The 24,678-nt window shown below is 42.3% G+C and overlaps 1 protein-coding gene across 10 annotated transcripts in view; it reads right to left on the bottom strand.

The window, feature by feature from the left end:
* The window catches only part of LOC110122304 (adhesion G protein-coupled receptor E2-like), a 62,551-nt gene that overhangs the window by 8,883 nt on the left and 28,990 nt on the right, over positions 1–24,678 (bottom strand). For 8 of the 10 annotated variants that reach the window (XR_011486076.1, XR_011486084.1, XR_011486088.1 and 5 more), the window contains 4 exons: positions 5,957–6,023; positions 5,592–5,683; positions 4,536–4,704; positions 4,344–4,454 (listed from right to left, as the gene is read on the bottom strand). Coding sequence is in view for 5 of the 10 variants with exons in the window: in XM_070462836.1 (XP_070318937.1) it covers positions 4,344–4,454; positions 4,536–4,704; positions 5,592–5,683; positions 5,957–6,023 (439 nt within the window). In the remaining 5 variants the exon portion in view is untranslated. Of the gene's footprint in view, positions 1–4,343; positions 4,455–4,535; positions 4,869–5,591; positions 5,684–5,956; positions 6,024–17,789; positions 19,519–24,678 lie in introns of those variants that run through there. The other 2 variants (XM_070462853.1, XM_070462862.1) reach the window with 2 other exon arrangements.

The following is a 24,678-nucleotide window of genomic DNA, read 5'->3' as shown; positions in this document are numbered from 1 at the left end:
TGCCAACATCTTAACTCTGGAAGCTGCAAATATATTAGCTTACATGGGAAAATGAATTTTTATGATCTTGAGATGGAAAATTTATCCTGGATTACCCTGATGAGCCAATGTAATGATCAGGGTCTTCATAAAGGAGAGAGAGAAGTAAGAGACTAAAAGGCGGGGAAAGATATAATGATGGAGGTGAGGAAGAGAGAGAGAGAGAGAGATGAAGGAGGAGGAGAAGAAGAAGAGGAAGAAGGAGGAGGATAGAGGTGAGCTGATTGATCTGAAAAGCTACACTAAACAGACTTTGAAGATTGAGTGAATCACGAGGCCACTAACCATGGAATGCAGGCGGCACCAGGAAGTTAAAAAAAGGTGAATAAATGCATATTTCCCTAATGTTTCCAGAAGGGATACAGACATTTTGATTTTAGTTCCATAAGATCCATTTGAACTTTTGACTTCTAGATCTGTAAGATAAATTTGTTTGTTTCTAGCAGCAAGTGTGTGGTAACCTTTTACAGCAACAGTAGGAAACTATACTATGGAAGTACAAGTTTTCTTGGGTTCTGAAGTGAGGGAAGCTCAGATCCTCTTCTGGGTCTCCCAGGGACAGGGTTATACCCTTGCTGAGGGTGAGTTGACTCAAGAACATGGAGAGTTAGCATTCCCTGAAGCAGAGACTCATGGGTTATTTGTTCTGTTCTGCCTGAATGAGTGTGATCCATGAGTGGGACGGGGCTGTGGTAGAGCAAGGCACTGAACCTCTCAGGTCTGTGGGGTCCTCCCTATGTGGACAGCATCAGTTGTATGAGGGAAGCCACATTAACTCCTGCTAGGTTATACTCTGCAACCTTGGCTGAATCAAAATTTAGTGTAAGGAGGATGTTCAGCACCTCCCACCAAGACTTGACTCACTTAGAGTCTGCAAAGTTCCCTTTGCACATGGTTAGTTCTGACTGAGTTAATCTGAGGAAATGGCCTTAATTTGGAGGGAGGAGACAAATGAGGCAACTGAAGGTTTAAATTGTTTCACAGCTTGAAAAGCAATTTGACCAAGCTTACACAGCAAACACTTGGTTGAGCTAATATTTCATTCCAGATTTGTTTCAGCCTGGGAACTAAGATCTACACAATGCTCTGGGATCATAACGAAATACTTGGGTGTTAATTGGTAGACAGGATGGGTAATAATTAAAAAAATATAGTAGGGCAGAGAATTATCTTGATATTTCCAAAGGAAAGAGGCACCATAAAAGAATTAATAATTTTTTTGGATATTTTATCCCCTTCATGATTAGGGAGTTCATTCATTCATTCATCTTTGTTTAGTAAATAATTGCTGATCATTTGGAAAATGTTAAACACTGGAGAGAGAGATTGATGAATAAGACAGTTTCTGCCCCTTCTTGCCATTGCAGATTAACTTAACCAGTCACGTAGCAATTATGTATTGAGTATTTCTACATGTCTGGCACTGTGTGAAGTGTTGAAGATATAACAGACAGGAAAAGCAAAACGGGGCCTGCAGACACTAAATCTAGAAGGAAACAGATATTAATCAAACAGAGAAAACCAAGAGTAAAATGACTCTGACAAAACTCTCTAGGGGATATTGGAGAGAAACATGGAGGAATCTGATCTAATCTGAGCAGGTACAGGCTTCATGGAGGAATTGACATATAGAGATATGTCTGAAGGCATATATAGTTTTGAGTCAAGGGATAAAAAAGATCATTTTTAAGAGAAGGACTATGTGCAAAGCCTTTGTCCCAAAGAGGCACATTGAATTTTCAAAACGGAAAGAAATTTGATGTGGCTGGAATAATGGTGAGTACATGGTATATGAAGCTGGAGAGGAAAGCAGGAGATGAATCAAACAAATTCTCACTGATGTATGGCTCTTGGTTTTGACTCTATATGTAATGGGTTTATCAAAGAGTGCAATGATTTGTGTTTTGAAAAGATCTTTGTGATTTCTGGGTAAAGGATGTTTTGGGAGGTGACAAGGATAGAAAGAATAGTCAGTTAGGTGAGCATAGCTGGTGTTTAGGCAAGCTGGCAGCCTGGCTAAGGAGGAGGTGATGGAAGTTGAGATAGCAGGTGAGATTGTGGACATATTGAAAAGATAAGAACAAAAAGATCAAGGGTGGTAGGTTGTGATAATAATAAGATAACTGTTGAGAGTACCTTTCAGGATCCAAACTTGTGCCACAGGATGAATGTGGTATCATGAAGATTGAGAAGGACACCATGGGAAAGAACTGGATTAGGGTAAAGATTGTAAGCATTAAATTGGAAAGCTGAGTTGAAGATGACTTTGAGATACCAAAAATGTCAAATACTCCATACTCCTTTAGATTTCAGAGGAGAAGTCAGAGATAAAGAAACTAATGGCCATCATTTGCAGCTATTGTGACTGAATCTAAGGACTAAATGTTGTTGTCTAGGAGAAAAGAATAAAAGAGGAATTAAAGTTGTTCTGGAACCAATCCCTTGTAGGGAACTACAAAGGAGACAGAGAGAATAGCAAGAGAGAACAGAAGAAAGACGAAGAGGAATGTAGAAGTAGAATCTAGTGAGGATAAGGATGGAGTGTTTTATGAGAAAACAGTGGAGAATGGCCAGAAATTCTGAGACTTTCTGGGAGATGGAGATCATTGTAAATGTAAGAGATATTTGTTTTGGTGAAATACAGGGGAAAGAAACTATAATTTGCATGGGCTGAAGGCATGAGTTTAAGGCAGGGAAATAAAGACGGAAATGTCAACTCTTGGCTGGTAGCTAGAAGATGGCCAAGTAGTACATGTTTGTAAGACAGAAGAGAACCAAACATGCATCCATGGCTATGGGGAAAATACTGTTGAAAATGAGAGGAAAGAGTGAGGGAAGAAGGGTAAGGGGAAGAGAGAATGAGAGAATGTGTGTGAAAAAGAATGTAAGGAAAATTGATAAGCACTGAGAGTGGGATTAAAATCATAGGTGGAATAACTGTTTTCAGAGAGGAGAAGGATCATTGTCTCAATGATACAAGAGGATGCATGCTGATATTTGTTATGGTGTAGAGTTCACAAAGTATCATCATGACAATGTTGATTTTCTTTGTGAAATAAGTGCTGAGAACATTTGTTGAGAAAGGGAGAAATAGAAGATTCAGTGGTGGAATCAGTCCTTATGGAGGTTGGGGGGACAGGTAATGTGAGAAATGCAGAAGGACTTCCAGGCATATAGTAGTTTCCTTTCAGTGAGATGGAAGATTGAAGGCATTAAATAGAAGATGGAAGAGGTCAGAAAATATAAGGAAAATAAGTTTGTAAGTCTAAACCAGTACGTGTTGTTTCTTGGTCATCACTGCCATCATTGTTACTACTGCTTATCTTTTTCGGTTTTGTGGTGGGTAGAGGGTACCAAGGGGCTTCCCCAGTGTCTCAGGGGTAAAGAATCTGCATACAGTGCAGGAGACCTGCATTCAATCCCTGGGTTGGGAAGATCCCCTGGAGGGGCGCATGGCAACCCACTCCAGTATTCTTGCTGGAGAATCCCATGGACAGAGGATCCTGGCGTGCTACAGTGCAAGGATAGCACGAAGTCAGACACGACTGAAGCAGCTGACCGCAGCGCAGCACAGGGCAGAGAGTGCCCAAAATATCAGGCAGTCCGGTTAAGACAGTCTAAAGCTCCAGCTAACACCTTTCTCTTTGGTGCACAGATAAGTACACAATCTCCCCCCATTTCCTGCATTTTTGAGGGGTGCTGCTGAGTGTTATGTAGAGACAGGTGTACAGCAAAATGGTAGGATAATGTGACTCTGAATAGAATGAGCCTCACCATTTCAGATCATTGATAGTTGCTATTTAGTTAAGCATGCATGGCATGTAGTAAGTGTTCAATAAGAATACTGATATGAGTCAAGATGGACACAGTTCCCTAAGGAACGCACGTGAAATACATTTTGTAAACAAACTGAGACCACTGCTAATGGTTACTGTGAGTATGTGTGTGTGTGTGTGTGTGTATTCACACATGCTCAGTGGTGTCCGATTGTGTGCAACCCAATGGTCTGTACCTGCCAGGCTCCTTTGTCCATGGAATTTTCCAAGCAAGAATATTGGAGTTCATTGCCATTTTCTACCTAGGGGTTCTTTCTGACCCAGGGTTCAAAGCCCGGTATCTGGCATCTCCTGCATTGACAGGTGGATTCTTCACCATCAATGCCACTTGAGAATGAGTCAAACAGTAAACAAAGGGTAAGCCATCCTAAGACGTCAACAGCTCATACGCAGTTGTCCAGTGTGCTAGGCATGTGCTGATCAATGAATTGGTTAGTGAAGTGCTCTGGGGGCAGCTCATGATCTTACCTCACTGTGTTTGCAGCCATCAGACATAGTCCTGCTGGAGAGTGTGAACTTCTCAGATTTGGCTTTGGTTTTCTTGATCCTTTTCAACCACTTCCTGTATTGCTCACGCACCTGCAAAGCATGCTCTGAGCCAGCCCACCTGAGAGGAGTGAGGATGGGACGAGTCCTGAGAGGGAGTCAAGACAGTGGTACCTGTTGGCTGAGGAGGCAGTGCACCAGGAAGATGAAGACACCCTGCAGGCTGTTGATGATGGTGAAGAGATAGGATATGACGTGGGCAGCCGGTCCCACCTGCAAGATTCCCAGACTCCACGTGCATCCCAAGATGAAGAGCTGAGCTGTGGCTTTAAATGTCAGTATCCTGGTAGAAGGAGAAAGTAAGTTCTTGATACAACCAGAGCCACTCTTATCTTCACCCGTGGATGCTCCTTCCTTTCCCTGTTGCTAATGACTTCTCAGACTGAGTTGTGATTGGTTTTATTCTTTGCTGTCAATGATGCTCCATAATAGAAACGCCACTGAGGTCTAGAAAGACATTTTGATTTGGATGGAAAGGGAAGCGACACGTCATAAGTTGCAAAAGCTTTATGATCCTCCATGGAGGTATCTAATTTCATTCAACCAATGTTCCTGAGGAAGTACCATGCATCATGCTCTGTGTTGTGTCCTGGGCATTAAATATCACAAAGGTGAGATTTCTAGTTTCATAAAGCTCATGATCTACTCAAATGACTAAAACAACAAAACAGTAAGATGTGTAATTTGGAAAAGATAATGGTAGAAATGCAAAAGAAAGAGCATCATATATGCACAAGATTTTCTGGAACAAAGGGCTGCCTAAACCTCCTAGAAGATTTAATGTTCACTGGGATTTTTACCAGGAAGAGGAGTGGGAGAGAGGTGAGAATGAGCTTGAAATGTGGGGTGTGAAAGTGTACTAGACTGTGGATGTGGTCACAGATTCCTCTAAGTGCTTCATGGGAACATAATTGTTCTCTGCACATTTGTCATAAGACTACTGACAAAGTCCAGAGAATGTTGCTGAGGGAGTCGCAAGTTCACAAACTGGAATTAGAGATGAACAGAAAACATCACTGGGTCTGAACTTGCTGCCTTAGGACACTTCCATCCATTTTACTCTGGGTTTCCTTAGAAAACCTGAGGATGGACACAAGGAACTGTTCAGGCACATGCCTTCACTCTTGTGACCATACATCTGCAGAGTTGTCAGTCTCTTCTCCATCTTACCTCGTGTTCCGGAGGGTAGACACCTCACTGTTGAGGGAACAAAGTTTGCTTTTCAAAATCCAAAGGGTCATCAGAAAGAAAGCTAAATTGACCTTCAGGTAACCAGAAAAGAGTTATTGAATAAAATTTCAGTCCATTGTCCAGTCTGTCCAACATCACTTCTGCACTTAGGTAGTTTCTATTTTTAACCGTATTAGTGTGTTAAATTTTAAGAATGGTCTCAGAAAATGCAACAAAACCCATGATAACCCAGGAACACACCTGTTCTTGTCACCTCTGTCACCAACCCATGCCCCCCACTTTTAGTTCTCCTCTTTAAATGACGCTTAGCTGAGTATTAATGATGCTTTGATGTCATCACTCACAGAGAAGATGGCACAGACTGGTCCAAGGAAACCCCATTTAAATCCCTTTTCTGAGTGGAGCCAGCAACTGAGAAGGAAGAGAATAAAAAAGGCATTGTGGTCAAGAAGATGTGGCACATATTTACAGTGGAACATTAGTCAGAAAGAACAAAATAATGCCATTGGCAGTGACATGGATGGACCTAGAGATTGTCATACTGAGTGAAGTCAGTCAGATAGAGAAAGACAAATATCATATAATACTGCTTATATGCAGTGTCTTAAAAAAAAGTGTATAAATGAGCCTGTTTACAAAACAGAAATAAAGTCACGGATATAGAAAACAAGCTTATAGTTACCAAGGGGGGAAAGGGGGATAAGTTGGATGACTGGGATTGACATATACATGCTACTATATTTGAAACATGTAACTAATAAGGACCTACTATAGAGCTCAGGGTACTGTACTCAATATTTTGAAATGACCTATATGCAAAAAGAATCTGAAAAGGGACTGGATATATGTATATGGATAATTGATTTACTTTGCTGTAAAGCAAAAACTAACACAACATTGTAAATCAACTATATTCTGATGAAAATTAATTTTAAAATGAATTTGTATTGCATATTAGTGCATATATATGGAATCTATAAAAATGGTACTGGTGAATTTATCTGTAGATCGGAAATAGAGACACAGACATAGAGAACAGACTTGTGGACACAATGAGGGGAGAATGTAGGTTGAATCAAGAGAGCAGCATTGAAACATATATACTACCAAGTGTAAAATAGTTAGTGGGAAGTTGTTGCATAACACAGGGAGCTCAACCTTGTGTCAGACCTGTGACAACCTAGAGGCGTGGGATCGGGGTGGATGGGAGGGAGTATCAAGAGGGGGAAATATATGCATATTTATGGATGATTCACATTGTTGTATGGCAGAAACAAACAGGACACTGCAAAGCAATTATCCTCCAACTAAAATCAGATATTTAAAAAGTGACTCCCTTAAAAAATTTAAAAAATACATTTATCCTTAGGGAATCTATAATAATTATATAATTCACTCATTACTCAATAAGTATTGAGTGTCTCTTTTTTGATAGGTTCTGTGATTGTCTCTGACAATACAGTGGTGAAGAGGCTATACATGTTCTTAAATCCCATATTGGCAGGAGATAGACAATTTAATGATAAAAAAGGGAGGTTATGACCATGTATCCTTGAATGTAATGCTCAGTTTTGGGTCTAAGGAAGTAGAAAGGTTAAGGAAGATTCCCAAAGAAACCATGTTTTAGTAGAAACAAGACCAATGAGTAGATGTTCCTGAGATAAACAGGGTTGAAGCAGGGACGTCTGTAAATGTGTTAGTTTTTGGGAGTCCTCTGAACATAGCATAGTTTTAAGAGCTTTTCTTGCATTATTCAATTTAATTTTTTATCTGCTGTAGAACTCATCCAACTGCTTTTTTTAAAATACAGTTTCATTGAGATATGATTTCACATCCAATGAAATGTATCCATTAAAACTGTACAGTTCAGTGATCTCTGGATAGTCACAGAGATGTGCAACCATCACCACAGTCTGACTTCAGAACACTTTCAACTCCTCAAAAAGAAACTGCATTCACATTAGCATGAGGAAATCCTCATTCCCACTTCCATGCGTCCCAGCCTTGATCCTAGCCCCAGGGTACCATTAACCAACTTTCTGTCACTATGGATCTGCCTGTTCAGGATACTCACATAAATGGAATCATATAGTATGTGGTTTTCTGTGACTAGATTCTTTCACTTAATGTTTTCAAGGTTCATTCATGTTGCAACATGGTTTTATGGCTGAAAATTCATTTTTAGTCTTTCGTCATAGCTGGATAATATTCTATTATGTGGCTATGCTACATTTTGGTATACCTTCATCTGTTGATGGACATTTATGTCATTCTCAGGTTTTGCGTATTCTGAATAATGCTGCAATGAACATTGATGTAATTTTTTGTGTGGATATGTCTTTTTATATGTTTGGGATATATACCTAAGAGTGGAATTGCTGGGTCACGTAGTACCTACATATCAAAACTTTTGAGAAACTGTTTTCTACAAGTGGTTACACTAATTTCATTTCAACAAGCAACATATGAGGGTTCTAATTTTTCCATAACTTTTCATTTTCTTTTTTTTTTTTAAATTTTTATTAGTTGGAGGCTAATTACTTTACATCATTACAGTAGTTTTTGTTATACATTGAAATGAATTAGCCATGGATTTACATGTATTCCCCATCCCAATCCCCCCTCCCACCTCCCTCTCCACCCGATCCCTCTGGATCTTCCCAGTGCACCAGGCCCGAGCACTTGTCTCATGCAACCAACCTGGGCTGGTGATCTGTTTCACCCTAGACAATATACATGTTTCAATGCTGTTCTCTTGAAACATCCCACCCTCGCCTTCCCCGAGTCCACAAGTCTGTTCTATACATCTGAGTCTCTTTTTCTGTTCTGCATATAGGGCTATCATTACCATCTTTCTAAAGTCCATATATATGTGTTAGTATACTGTAATGGCCTTTATCTTTCTGGCTTACTTCGCTCTGTATAATGGGCTCCAGTTTCATCCATCTCATTAGAACTGATTCAAATGAATTCTTTTTTATTTCCTTTAATCATTTAAGTGGATGAGTATGAAGTGACATGTCCTTTTGTGGGTTTTGACTTGTATTTCCTAATGACTAATGATGTTGAACACCTTTTCATGCACTTATTGTCATTTACTTATCTTTGGAGAAATCTTTATTCAAAACTAGTTTCTGTTTTTGGGGAATGGTGGCGAGTGGTAAAGAATCTGGTTTCCAATGCAGGAGATGCAAGCAAGTCAGGTTTGACCCAGGGTCAGGAAGACTCCCTGGGTATGGCAACCCATTCCAGTATTTTTGCCTGGGAAATCCGTGGACAGAGGAGCCTGGCAGGATACAGTCCATGGGGTTGCAAAGAACTGGATACATCTTAGTGACTAAGCAAGCAGGCAAGGAATCACTGTTGAACTTAGTATTAGAGACAGAAATTCTGTTTTCAGAAGAACAGTACTTGACATAAATACTTAACCAGATTGAGAAGAGGGTCATAACTAGCAAACAGGCAGAAAAATTGAAGAGACAGACCTGGAATCAAACCCAAAGTGGACTTGGCCTTTGTGAGTCACAACCAAAAAGAGACCTACAAGTGAAAGGGAGCGTGCCCAGGGCTTCTGATTCAAGATGGAGGAGTATAAGATTCTGCTCATCTCCTCCTGCAAAAGCACCAAAATCACAACTAACTGTTGAACAACCACAGACAGGAGGACTCTGAAATCTACCAAAGAAAGATACACTAGGCCCAAAGACAAAAAAGAAACTGCAGGAGATGGTAGAAGGGGCACAATCATGATAAAATCAAATCCCGTACCCACGGGGTGGATAACCCACAAACTGGAGAATGATAATACAGAAGAAGTACTCCCACTGTTGTGAAGGTTTGGAACTGCACGTCAGGCTTCTAGCTTGGGGGCCCAACAAAGGAACTGGGAATCCTCAGGGACTCTGACTGGGGAGGGCTAGTGGGATTTGATTATAAGACTTCCACAGAACTGGGGGAAACAGAGACTCTACTCTTGGAGGGCACAAACAAAACCTTGCATACACCAAGACTCAAAGGGAAAGAGCTGTGACTCCACAGGAAACTGAACCAAAACTACCTGCTAGTGTTGGAAGATATCTTGTAGAGGTGTGGGTCAGCAGGGGCTCATCACAGGGGCAGAGGGGACTGTCATTGGCTATCTGGAAATGTCTCCTTTGGTGTAAACCCTCTTGGAGATTAACCTGACCATATAACCCATAGACATGAGGGTTGGGTCACCTCGGCCAAAAAACTACTAGAGAGGAAGTGCAACCATGTCCATCAGCAGATAATTAGATTAAAGCTTGATTGAGTAAGGCCCTGCCCACCAGAGCATGACCCAGGTTTTCCCACCACCAGTCCTTCCCACCAGGAAGATTACACAAGCCTTTTAGCCTCTTCCATCAGAGGACAGACAGAAGAAGCAAGAAGAAACAAAATCCCACACTAACTAAAGCAAAACCACACTACAGAAAGTTAATCAGCATGAAAAAGCAGAAAGTTACATCCCAGATGAAGGGACAGGATAAACCCCCAGAAAAAACAGCTTAATGATGTGGATGTAGGCAACATTCCACAAAAAGTGTTCAGAATAATGATAGTGAATATGATTCAGGATCTCAGGAAAAGAATGGAGGCAGAGATTGAGAAGATACAAGAAATGTTTACCAAAGATCTACAAGAACTAAAGAACAAAGAAGCAGAGATGAATAATACCCTAGAAGGAATCCATAACAGAATAGCTGAGGCAGAAACACAGATAAATGACCTGGAGGACAGAACGGTAGAAATCACCGCCATAGAACAGAATATAGAAGAAAGAATGAAAAGAAATGCAGGCAGCCTAAGAGACCTCTGGGATATTAAATGCATGAACATTCGCATTATAGGGGTCCCAGAAGGAGAAGAGAGAGATAAATGACCTGCGAAAATATTTGAAAAGATAATAGCTGAAAACTTCCCTAACAAGGGAAAGGAAACAGTCAACCAAGCCTAAGAAGTACATTGAGTTCCAGGCAGGATAAACCCAAGGAGGAACACAATGAGACACACGGGAATCAAATTGGCAAAAATTCAAGACCGAGATAAAATATGAAAAGCAACCAGGGAAAAACAGCAAATAACATACAAGGGAACTCCCATCAGGCTATCAGCTGATTTCTCAACAGAAACTCAACTAGCCAGAAGAAAGTGGCATGACGTATTTAGAGTGATGAAAGAGAAGAAACTATAACCAGGAATACTCTATCCAGCAAGACTCTCCTTCAGATATGATGAAGTCAAATGCTTTCCAGACAACCAAAATTAAGAGAATTCAGCACCACCAAACCAACTATACAACAAATGGTAAAGGAACTTCTTTAGGCAGGAAAAAGAGAAGGAGAAGCCCTACCTAGAGAAAATGCACCCAAAACAATTACAAAAATGGTAATAAGATCATACATATCAATAATTATCTTAAGTGTAAATGGATTAAATGCACCAACCAAAAGACATAGACTGGCTGAGCAGATGAAAACATGTCCAGGTATACACTTCCACTTACCACATCACTCTGCTTGACCCCCCAAAATTGTATGTAATTATTTTATATTGTTAGATTAATCATGTTTCAGTTATGGTTTGCAGTTGTAATCATCTTTTATTTTTTGTCTGGATATCGATTGTGAAAACTGATGATCATCTATTACTTCTGTGATTCTGTAACTATTAAATTGCCAACACCTGTTGGATCATAGAAAAAGCAAAAGAATTCCAGAAAAACATCTACTTCTGTTTCATTAACTATGATAAAGCCTTTGACTGTGTGGATCAACACAAACTGTGGAAAATTCTTAAAGAGAGGGGAATATCAGACTACCTTACCTGCTTCCTGAGAAATCTGTATACAGGTCAAGAAGCAACAGTTAGAACCAGACATGGTACAACTGACTGGTTCCAAATTGGGAAAGGAGTATTTCAATGCTGTATATTGTCACCTTGCTTATTTAACTTATATGCAGAGTACATCTAGTGAAATGCCAGACTGGATGAAGCACAAGCTGGATTCAAGACTTCAGAGAAAATTATCAATAACCTCAGATATGCAGGTGACACCACCCTTATGACAGAAAGCAAAGGGGAATTAAAGAGCCTCTTGATGAAAGGGAAAGAGGAGAGAGAAAAGCTGACTTAAAACTCAACATTAAAAAACTAAGATCATGGCATCTGGTCCCAGCAAACTAAGATCATGGCATCTGGTCCCAGCACTTCACTGCAAATAGGTGGGAAAACAATGGATACAGTGACAGACTTTATTTTCTAGGGTTCCAAAATCACTGCAGAATGTGATTGCACCCATGAAATTAAAAGACACTTGCTCCTTGGAAGAAAAGCTATGGCCAACCTAGACTGCATATTAAAAAGCAGAGATATTACTATTCCAACAAAGGTCCCTCTAGTCAAAGCTATGCTTTTTCCAGTAGTCATGTATAGATGTGAGAGTTGGACCATAAAGAAAGCTGAGCACCAAAGAACTGATGCTTTTGTATTGTGGTGTTGGAGAAGACTCTTGAGAGTCCCTTGGACTGCAAGGAGATCCAACCAGCCCATCCTAAAGGAAATCAGTCCTGAATATTCATTGGAAGGACTGATGCTGAAGCTGAAATTCCAATACTTTGGCCACCTGATGTGAAGAACAGACTCATTGGAAAAGACCCTGATGCTGGGAAAGATTGAAGGCGGGAAGAGAAGGGGACAACAGAGGATGAGACAGTTGAATGGTATCACTGACTCAGTGGACATGAATTTGAGGAAGTTCCAGGAGTTTATGATGGACAGGAAGCCTGGCATTGTGCAGTCCATGGGGTCACAGAGTCAGTCATGACTGAGCGACTGAACTGAACTATTACTTAATATTATTGTATCATGATTGGTCAACAGAACAATTATAGAATTCTGTATCACCAAAACTAGCATTTATTAGAAAAATCTGTAATCACTTTTTAAAGTCCATATGTATATCAGAATTATCTTGGAATATTTGGAAAATACAAATGCCCAGGTATTGAATTTTTTATTTTTTTTGGCCAGGGCTCCAAATATATTTCTAATGAGCAGCCATATTAAAAAACAACTGGACTATATCAGGATCTTTTACTTTTATCTAGTTTGTTTCACTCTTTCTATTTCATGTTCACAGTTCCCATTTCATTTAGTTTATGTTTTCCAATTTCTTCATCTCTTCTTTTTTTTTTTTTTGACATTCTTTCTCAAGCCCTTATCAAGTGTAGTACAAAAGCTTTTGTATACATATATACAAATGATATGTGTAACATACATTTTCAAAAACATTAAATTTTGCCCAACTAAAAAATTTATGACATTTTGATTCCACTTGCTTGACTTAGTATGAATAGAAAGCTAGATTTCTAATTAAAAAAAAATGGAAGGCAACAAGCAACAAAGGTTTACTGTATCGTACAGGGAACTGTAGTCAATATCTTGTATAATGACCTATAATGGAAAATAATTTCAAAAATATTATATGTGTACATGTATAACTGAATCACACACAAAAAAGAATTCTACTTTTTGAAATTTAGTAATGTTTATCTTCTTGCCAGTTTTCCTAAATGTTCTATGGCCATCTAAGAACAACGTATAAGATTCAAAGTTTTAAATATATGTGTGTAGTATATGATTAATATAAATGAATTAAATATGAATCTATTTTATTTAAATTATTAAGACATCATTCAAGATGCTCCTATATTATTTTTTCTGCAATTGATAAAACATTCTTAGAGAAATATTAATATGTCTCACTATAATTATATATTTTTTCTTTTTCCTTATATTTCTTCTGATTTTTGCTTTATGTGTCTTTGTTTCTTTGTCAATAAGGTGTGTAATGGTTTATGATGTCTACTGTCTTTGTGAATTGTACCTTGTATCATTAAAAATATTAATCTGTTTCTTTAAAATAAATAAATTTAAAAAAATGAGCATGTCCACAGCACTGAGACTGATGGGTTAGTTTATCTCAGGTTCCAGCAATGTCAAGTCTGGAGGCTTGTTCCCACTATGAGCCTGGTGAGTGAGCCCATCCTGGGATAGTTTGTGTGGCAAATGTGAGTGGAGAGTCACAACTTGGCAGGGGAGTTTCTTATGAGGTCCTAGGGCTTTCTACTCTCCCAACTCCCAAAAGTTGTGTCCATTGTTAAATTGGGTTATTTGTCTTTTCTTGTTGAGTTATTCAATTTAATTTTAACAACAGTGAAAAGCAGAAGTTCTCTTATCCAGTAACTGATTAGAAGCTGACACAGAGAACTTAAGTCTATTGCTCAAGGTTTTACAGACAGACAGTGATAGAAATCACTCTTCATCTTACATTACGGTACAATAGAGAGTGAGACATTCTAGAACAACAGAAAACATGGTGGGACATTACAGGAAAATATAGTAGCTGCTGAGAAGAATGAAGAACACTTCATTGCATTAGCATGAAAAAACTGAAGTGTTCAAGGATTCCTGGAGAGAGCTCAGTTGATACAGATAAACATCAACTTTAGCAGCATGGTGTGGTTAAACTTGTATGTTCTGGGAGAATGAAATCCTGAACAGAAGACTGAAGACCTTGGTAAACTTGAACTCCTACTAAAACAACCAAAATGCAAGCAAAACAACTAAACCCAACCATTTCAAAACTCTGGCAGTTATCCAAGGCCACAGAACAAATTGAAAATGATTGATCCAAGAGAAACTATGGAACCTCAATAAGATGGGGAAAAAACATCTGTAATATTTCCCTTTGAACTATTTCCATTCCATCTCTTCCCAGCTAAGTGGGACAGCAGCCAAAAGCTAATAGCACTGCAAGCAGTAAAGATGTGTGACTGTTTCTGAAGTGTCATTAAAAGCATTATCATTATACCCAGAGCACAGTCCATATCTTTTTCTGACCCTTTAGCTCCCTGGGAACTCTTTTTTTTTAAATAAGTAAATTTATTTTTTTTTATTATTATTTTTTCATTTATTTTTATTAGTTGGAGGCTAATTACTTTACAATATTGTAGTGGTCTTTGCCATACATTGACATGAATCAGCCATGGATTTACCTGTGTTCCCCATCCTGATCCCCCCCTCCCACCTACTAACGCATATATATGGAATTTAGTAAATTTATTTTTAATTGAAGGATAATTGCTTTACAATATTGTGTTAGTTTTTTGTCATATATCAACATGAATCAGTTGTTGACTAAAAAAAAAGGTGTATAACTTGAGAGTTGCGAGTTTAGTTTTTTTGGGGCAAAATGAGGACTGCAGCCCAGGGGGCAGCATCTCAGATAGCTCTGAGCGATGCTCCAAAGTGGCAGTGGGGGAAAGTCAATATATAAGGTTTTGGTGAAGGAGGAGTTCAATGCCATGAAACACTCAATTTACAAAAGGTTTTTGTTAGTCATGAGGATGTCACCATGAAGTGATTTAGAGCTTCTCTAGAGGAGAAGCTCTAAATGAGGAGATGCAAGGATTGAGATCATAAAATCTGTTCCTAAAAACATCCAACTATCTAAAGACCTGTCCCACCAGATTCCCTGGAGCACAGAGTGCTTCACCCCACCCTAAACTCCCTCAGGAATTGTTGAAGTCCAACAGCTATAGCAGCTTGGGGTTCCATTTCCATAGAGGCAGATGGCAAATGCCTTTGTTGTTCAGTCATTAGCAATGTTCTTGGTAAGTGCCAATTTGTAGTTGACACAGGCATAGGTATACCTATGACCCTTCCCTGTTGAACCTCTCTCTCACCCCATCCCACCCCTCTAGGTTGTTACAGAGCCCCAATTTGAGATCCCTGAAACACAGCAAATTCCCACTGAGTATCTATTTTACATACGATTATTAGGAGTTAGAATAGGGAAAAGGAGTCCAAAATGGTGGTGGCTAAAGGACAGGGAAGGGAAAAGCCCGTGAAAGGAGAACAAAGGAAGGTCAAAGGAAGGTCGGAGGACCGGAGTGAAGACCTCAGATAGAACAAACAGCACTCCTGGATAAGCCCAATTTGCATAGGGCAGGCCTAGGGGGAGGAAAAAACATATAAAAGGAGGGGCCAAAGCGCTTTCCCTCTTTTCCCTACCCCTCCTCTTCTCCCACGTGCGTGCACTCTTTCTCTTGCTCTAGTGGTCTCCCCCTCCCCCCACCATGTGCGTGCGCTCTTTCTCTCTCCCCAGCATGCTGGCGTGCTCCACCACTGTCTTCTCTTCACATCTTTGGGTTGGCATGTCCTCATGCTTTGAGGATGGATTCTCCTGCTATCTTCTAAATAAAATAGAGCTGTAACACTGATATGTCTAAGAGCTATAACACGGTCTGTCCAAGACCTAACAGCTGCGATGCGCCAAGGGTTTTAATGTCTGTCACTCCAAATCTTTGTTGTGACGAGACAGAACCAAGGAGCATACACTCACCTGACATTTATGGTGCCATGACTCAGGTTTAACCTGGCTGAAACAACCTCGGCGCAGCCCCTGCAAGGAGGAGGCCACATACAGCAGGAGCCCAACTCAGCGAAAGCTCCTGTGGTTGAAGCGGAACGCGAAGAAAACCCAGAGCAAGGGAACTGACAAGAGGCCCATCCTGCTGGAAAATGGGACAATGGAAAATGAACTCAGCAGAAAGCTCATGGGGCTCAGTCTCAGATTCCAGAAGACCTCCGGTTAAGGTAGGAGGTCCTCGCTCCTATGGCTGGAGGGACATTTGCCTAATGAAATCTTAATTCCTTTTGCAATCTCTCATTTCTTGTTTCCTTGAACCCCTGGGAACAGGCGGGCGGCAGTGGGCACAATTGAGGGACTCTAGAGAGGCTACTCTTTGGTATGTCCCAAAGGCACTATCTGCTGGGCCCCAATAGCTGTTACCCAAGCTGGTGGGGGTTCTTCTGTCCCTACTCTTCTCTGTGCAAGAATCATACCAATGAAAACTGAGCACAGGCCAGGAATTTAGCAGGTTTTCCGGCAGGTTATGAAGGGGATTCCTTGGTACGTTTTCCCTACTGCTTTTCCCTTCTGTCCTTCAGCTCTCCCTCCCAGGCCAACCCAGGATGACTGGCTTTAGGACCTAATGAAGCTCAGGCTCTGATGTCTCATTACAAAAATTCATTGAGAGACAAAGTAATAAGTAAGAGGTGGATTTGTTAGGATTCAGAGAGAAGCTCTTCTACTCTTCAGGGTGTAGGCCATTGCTGAGGGCAAAGGCTCGGGCCATGGAATTTGGCCTGGCTAGGTTTTGCTAGCAGGGTGAATTCATATGCTAATGATGGGAGGATCATCCAAACCTTTGGGGAACCACCCACTCCTCCCTCTTCTGACAGTGCCTTAGAGCTGTTCTGCTCCCTCTGGGTATGTCTGTTGGCTTATAGATTGGGGATTACTTGAATTTGACTTGTCATCTTGGACCCAATTGATTTTAATTGGTTTATGTTATGCCCTTGTGCTATGTCATTCTTTCAAAGGTTGTGCTCTGCCTCCTTCCCTCCTGTTTCATGCTCCTTTCCTCAGCCCCATCTGGGCCCATAATGTTGCCTCTACAATATTCTGGAGGGACAACCAGAAAATAGCTGGCCTTGGGAGGGAAATACTGTATAATATCCAACCCCTTAAACCTACACAGCACTGGTCACGCTGGAGAACTTGGGGATGCCAAAACTCCAGTCCCGGGGCCCCAGGAGGTCAACCTGCCTAGGGATCTGGTCCTTGAAAGGTTGTCATGCCTCAACCTGCTCAGGGATCCACCAGTCCCAGGGGTCCCAGGAAGTTGTCATGCCTCCACCTGTCTGGGGATTCGATCTCTAGGAGGCTGTCATGCCTCAGCCTGCCTGGGGATCTGCACCCTGACCCAGGGACACCTGGCTCTCAGGTTGCAACAGTACTGGGTAGGATAAGCTTACATCATGATGTCTATTCCCATCCATGGTGGGCAAACCAGCAATGAGTTAAGATTACAACCCCTTAATCCTACCCAGCACTGGTCACACTGGAGATCTTGGGGACACTCAACTCCAGTCCAGGGGCCCCAGGAGGTCAACCTGCCTTGCCCTGCCTAAGGATCTGGTCCTCAAAAGGTTGTCACACCTTAATCTGCTCTGGGATCCGCCAGTCCCACGGGTCCCAGGAGGTCATCATGCCTCGACCTGCCCAGGGACCCAATTCTTGGGAGGCTGTCATGCCTCGACCTGCCTGGGGATTCAATCTCTAGGAGGCTGTCATGCCTCAGCCTGCCTGGGGATCTGCACCCTGACCCGGGGATGCCTGGCTCTCAGGTTGCAACAGTTCTGGGTAGGATAAGCTTCAGAAAGACTCACCCCTAAGGAAGTCCACCCATGGAAACAGAAGGAAGCCTATTACTTGTGGGACTGTGCCCAGTCTCAGCAATAACTCAGGAGTCCAACAAGACCCTCATTGCCTTTCTGGAAAGGCTAAAAGAAACCCTCCAAAAGTTTACCAATCTGGACTTAGACTCTTATGAGGGACAGGTGATTTTAAAGGACAAATTCCTGTCCCAATATGCATCAGATATCAGAATTAAGTTACAACAGCTACAGCAGCAGGACCCTGCTGCTTCTTTAGAGAAGATGATCCAGACAGCCCCCAATACCTTTTATAACAGAGAATAGGAGAAGGAGGCCAAGGCCCAGGAGAGGAAGAGAAGGAAAGAGGCAAGACATGCCCAGATGCTGGCTGCCCTCCAGGGAAGCCCTATGGCACACCCTGAGTCCTTGAAGGACAAGGCACGAGGCGAATGCCTAATCTGTAGACAGGCAGGGCATTGGGCCTATGAGTGTCCAAACCGTGACAAGTCTCCTAAAATGGTTTGCTACAAATGCCATCAACTGGGACATTGGGCCTGCCCTGGGGACCCAAGAGACTCAAGGTCAAGCACCAAGCCTTCCCTCATGATGTTTCAACAGGACTGAAGTGGCGTGCTCCAGGCAGCTCACCTGTCACGGATAACCATCACTGGGCTGGAGCCAAGGGTGCAACTGGATGTGGCAGGTAGGTCCGAGAATTTCTTGGTTGACACAGGGGCTACCTACTCTGTCTTGATCTCCTACTCCGGAGCCTTCTCTTCCTAAACCTGTACCAATTTGGGTGCTACAGGAAAAACAGCTACTAAAAGATTCACCCAAGCACTTCTTTGTTGCTGGGTTGGACGAATATTTTCCCAAAAGATTCTGGTGGCCCCTGAGTGTCCTACTCCCTTATTGGGAAGAGATATACTCACTAAACTGGGGACCACCCTTGTGATGGGAAGCTTTTCAGCCCCTAGGGCCTTATAGCTTCTGGTTGCTACTGAAGAACCCATTACACCTTCTCCAGCAGAGAGGGACCAAAAACTATGGGAGGACAAAATTAACCCCTAGGTGTGGGACCAGGGAATTCCAGGATGAGCCCACCAAACTGAACCAGTTGTCATTGTCCTCTGAGATCCCACTCGGTTTCCTAACCGGAAAAAAATATCCCTTCAAAAGAGAGGCTCGGGAGAGACTACAGCCTTTAATAAATAAATTCCTTGCTTGTGGGTTATTGGTCCCCACCAGTTCACCATGTAACACCCCAGTCCTCTCAGTAAAGAAAAAGGACGGAGCCTGGTGAATGGTTCAAGATCTTTGGATCATAAACGAAGCCACCCCACAGTACTTAATCCCTATGTAATCTTGGGAGAAATCCCACCCAGTGCCAAGTGGTTTACAGTCTTGGATCTCAAAGATGCATTTTTTTTTTTTTTTTTGCATACCACTTGCTAAAGAATCCCAATATCTTTTTGCCTTTGAGTGGGAGGCCCCAGGAGAAAAATACCAACAGATTACTTGGACAGTATTACCTCAGGGATTCAGAGATAGCCCCCACTTGCTTGGACAAGCCTTTAGCCGGGATCTCCTAGATCTGGACCTGGGACCTAGTGGGAAAATATTACAATACATAGATGACCTACTAATCTGCTCTCCAGATGAGGAAAATGCCCCCAAACTTGCAATTTAGGTTCTAACCTTTTTGGCAGAAAGGGGATATAAAGTCTCCTATTCTAAGCCACAAATGGTTGAGACAAAGGTCACTTACCTGGGAGTTCAGATTATACACGGGTCCTGGAGGCTGTCCTCTGATCGGGTATGAGGAATCCTCCAGTTGCCCTCCCCCATGACTCAAAAACAATTGCGTGTTTTCCTGGGGCCAACTGGGTATTGTAGAATCTGGATACCCAACTATGGTCTAATTGCCCAGCCCTTATATGAAAGCTTAAAGGGACAGGATGATTCAATCCCACTGATGTGGGGGAACTCCTCAAAAGAAGGCAGAGGCTACACTAAAACAAGCCTTAACTCAGGCACCTGCCTTGAGGTTGCCAGACCCAGAAAAAACATTCCAACTTTATGTCCATGAAAGAGAGGGAATAGCCTTGGGAGTGTTAACTCAAAGGTTAAAATCTGAGCCCCATCCTGTAGCTTACTTATTCAAGAGACTCGATCCAACTGCCAAAGGCTAGCCCCCTTGCCTTTGAAATCTTGCAGCTATTGCAATCATGATAGAAGATGCTTTAAAACTCTCCTTTGGGGCCAAACTAAATATTTTTACCAGCCACCGAGTAAAACAACTCCTAAATGGGAAAGGCCACTTATGGATGTCTGATCAAAGAATCCTCAGATATCAAGTAATACTGATGGAAAATCCAGGCCTCACTATATCCCCTTGTGAGGTTCTTAACCCAGCCACCCTCCTGCCTACCCCTGAGGGCTCTCTCCCCTTTCACTCTTATCTAGAAACCTTGGACCACTGGACAAATCCCCGAGATGGAGTGTCGGAAGATCCTCTGACCAATCCTGAGGAAATCTGGTACACTGATGGAAGCAGCTTTGTCTTATATGGAAAAAGAAGAGTTGGCAGTCAAGGTACCAGGACATGACTCCTGGATTCAGTACTCATGAGTCAAGCCATGGAAGAAAACAGAAGAGGACACTGAATACACCTGTGAGCCCCTGGGAGATCTCAGATACCTATTCAGAACTACAAATGAGTGCCATTCTAATGAACACCCCCAAATCTTGGTTTCTGGGGACAAGATTTCTCAGGATACCTCTAAAGAGCCAACACAGCTTGGTAGAGATTGTACTCCAAAATAGGCAGGAGAGAAATCTTATGATCCCTGAACAAGGAGGGACTTGAGCCATCCTGGCGATGGGAATTTAGAATTGGCTAATGCCCCTACCTTTTCTTAATATGTAAACTGAGAACTTCCAGATGTTCAAGCTGGTTTTAGAAAAGGCAGAGGAACCAGAGATCAAATTGCCCATATCTGCTGGATCATCAAAAAAGCAAGAGAGTTCTAGAAAAACATCTATTTCTGCTTTATTGATTACGCCAAAGCCTTCGACTGTGTGGATCACAATAAACTGTGGAAAATTCTGAAGGAGATGGGACTACCAGACCACCTGACCTGACTCTTGAGAAACCTGTATGTAGGTCAGGAAGCAACAGTTAGAACTGGACATGGAACCAAAGACTGGTTTCAAATAGGAAAAGGAGTACATCAAGGCTGTATATTGTCACCCTGCTTATTTAACTTATATGCAGAGTATATCATGAGAAACGCTGGGCTGGAAGAAGCACAAGCTGGAATCAAGATTGCTGGGAGAAATATTAATAACCTCAGATATGCAGATGACACCACCTTTATGGCAGAGAGTGAAGAGGAACTAAAAAGCCTCTTGATGAAAGTGAAAGAGGAGAGTGAAAAAGTTGGCTTAAAGCTCAACATTCAGAAAACTAAGATCATGGCATCTGGGCCCATCACCTCATGGGAAGTAGATGGGGAGACAGTGGAAACAGCGTCAGACTTTATTCTTTTGGGCTCCAAAATCACTGCAGATGGTGACTGCAGCCATGAAATTAAAAGATGCTTACTCCTTGGAAGGAAAGTTATGACCAACCTAGACAGCATATTAAAAAGCAGAGGCATTACTTTGCCAACAAAGGTCATCTAGTCAAAGCTATGGTTTTTCCAGTGGTCATGTATGGATGTGAGAGTTGGACTGTGAAGAAAGCTGAGCACCAAAAAATTGATGCTTTTGAACTGTTGTGTTGGAGAAGACTCTTGAGAGTCCCTTGGACTGCAAGGAGATCCAACCAGTCCATTCTGAAGGAGATAAGTCCTGGGTGTTCATTGGAAAGACTGATGCTGAAGCTGAAACTCCAATACTTTGGCCACCTCATGTGAAGAGTTGACTCATTGGAAAAGACCCTGATGCTGGGAGGGATTGGGGGTGGGAGGAGAAGGGGATGACAGAGGATGAGATGGCTGGCTGGCATCACCGACTCGATGGGCATGAGTTTGAGTAAACTCTGGGAGTTGGTGGTGGACAGGGAGGCCTGGCATGCTGGGATTCATGGAGTTGCAAAGAGTCGGACACGACTGAGCAACTGAACTGAACGGAATGCTCCTACTAGTCCTTGTTACACCATACTGATTCTGCTTATGATTGTTCCATGCATTATCAATTGTCTAACCTGTTTTGTCTCTGCTCAGGTCAACAAGCTACAACATGCGGTGCCAGTTCAACAAAGATATGAAACTACAGCCAACCATCAGAAATATCACTCACACTTAGATGGACACCACTGAGGACTCTGAGGCCTGAGACTAGCGAGAGGGGGATACCCAATACCGCTTGCCATCCCATTTCAGTAGGAAGTAGCCAGAAATACCTCGATGCCCCTATTCCCAAAGAATTGGGCCTCTCATCTCTTGAAGAGGGAATGTTAGGTAGTTAGAATAGGGAAAATGTCCAAAATGGTAGTGGCTAAAGGACAAGGAAGGGAAAAGCCGGTGAAAATAGAGCAAAGAAAGGTCTGAGGAATGGAGAGAAGACCTCACGTAGAACAAACAGTACTCCTGGCTAAGCCCAATTTGCATAGGGCAGGCCCAGGGAGAGGAAAAAAATGTATAAAAGGAGGGGCCAAAGCACTCTCTCTCTCTCTCTCCCCCACTTCCCCTTCCCCCGCATGTGTGCACTCTTTCTCGCTCTCGCCCTTCCCCTTCCCCCGCGTGCGTGCACTCTTTCTCGCTCTCGCTCTCTTTCTTCCCCGCGTCCTCTCACGCTCTCGCTCTCTCTCTCTCTCTCTCCCCCCCATGTGCGTGCATGCGCATGCTCTCTCCCGCCCCCCCCCCCCCCGCCCCCCGCGTGCGTGCGCTTTCTCTTTCTCTCTCTCTCCCTGCCCTGCCTGTGTGCACTCTTTCTCTTGCCTTACGCGCTCTCTTTCTATTCCCCTGCGTGCATGCACTCTCTCTCTCTCTCTCTCTCTCTCTCTCTCTCTCTCTCTCTCTCTCTCTCTCTCCCCAGCGTGCTGGGGCACTCCTCCACTCTCTTCTCTTAGCCTCTTTGGGTTGGCATGCCCTCACGCTTTGAGGAGGGATTCTCCTGCTATCTTCTAAATAAAATAGAACTGTAACTGATTTGTCTAAGAGCTATAACATGGTCTATCCAAGACCCACCAGCTGTGACATGCTGAGGGCTTTAATGTCTGTCACTCCAAATCTTTGTTGTGATGAGACAGAACCGAGCAGCATACACTCGCCTGGCATGGTGATGTATAGGTTTCCATGTTGCACTCTCTATACATTCCACCCTCGCCTCCTTCCCCCCAACACCATCCATAAGCCTGTTCTCTATACCTGTGTCTCTGCTGCTGTTTAGTCACTCAGTCATGCCTGACTGTTTGTGCTCCCCTGGACTGTAGCCTGCCAGGCTCCTCTGTCCATGGGATTTAGAAGGCAAGAATACTGGAGGGGGTTGCAGTTTCCTTTTCTAGGGGATCTTTCTGACTCAGGGATAGAACCCATGTCTCCTTTGTTGGTAGGCGGACTCTGGGAAGCCATTGCTGCCCTGAAAATAGGTTAATCAGTACCATCTTTCTAGAGTCCATGTACACATGTTAATGTATGATTTTTCTTTTCTCTTTCTGACTTATTTCAGTCTGTATACTAAGTTCTAGGTTCATCCACCTCACTAGCACTGACTCAAATACATTCCTTATCATGACTGGGTAATATTCCACTGTGTATATGTACCACAGCTTCTTTATCCATTCATCTGTTGATGGACATCTAGATTGCTTCCATGTTCTAGCTATTGTAAATAATGCTGCAATGAACATTGGGATACTTGTATTTTTTTTTCTTCAATTTTGGCTCCCTGGGAACTCTTTAGTCTCCAAATTTGGTGGCTTTTTGATTTGGGTGACAGCTCATCTTAGTGAGGGACATAACAAAAGCCCACCTTTAGGACATTAGGAAAACAATACAAATTACTGTCACATCTCCAGTTTCCCAAAGATATGATCTCAGGTGGAGCCAACTAGATTGTGAATTTAGAAGGAAGTACTGGAGAAGATCAGGTACATGGGGAATTTTGAAAAGCTCTGAAATATTCTTAGAAATCTGTGGATTCACAAGGATATGCCCATTCTCGGTGAAGACCTGAGAAAGAAGACAACAGTCTCTTATCTGGCTGACCTTGAGGCTTGTGCAGTCAGGTAGTGAAAGCCCAGACTGTTAAGGAATCTTCCTGAAGTCTGAAGGTGTGACTTTTCACTCAGATGCTTTTGTGGAAGTGTGCAAAACATATAGGCAAGGCATTTAAGGAAATCTTATGATCGAACACTGGGTGGCCACTAGATTATACTGAACCAGATATGAGCTCATAGGCACCTAGAACTAAAAATAAAAACAAGAACCTAAACTAGAACTAAAAGGCCACACACTGCAGGGAATTATCAATACATAGAATTAGTCTAGGAATGGCATTAAACTATCAAACAAACAGCAGCAAACTAAAAAGAGGAAACCTTGGAAGGCAGAGGGATCTGATAACTGGAATGGTACAATGTATTATTAAAACAGCTAGTTTTAAACAATAATTATAATATCTCTGGTGGCTCAGCTGGTAAAGAGTATGCCTGCAATGCAGGGGACCTGGGTTTGATACCTGGTTTGGGGAGACCCCCTGGAGAAGTGAACCACTACCCACCCCAGTATTCTGGCCTGGAAAATTCTATGGG

Source organism: Odocoileus virginianus, chromosome 3, assembly GCF_023699985.2.
Source record: "Odocoileus virginianus isolate 20LAN1187 ecotype Illinois chromosome 3, Ovbor_1.2, whole genome shotgun sequence".
Taxonomy (NCBI): Eukaryota; Metazoa; Chordata; class Mammalia; order Artiodactyla; family Cervidae; genus Odocoileus; species Odocoileus virginianus.
The sequence above is the reverse complement of the archived record's forward strand: the minus strand, read 5'-3'. Positions and strand labels throughout refer to the sequence as shown.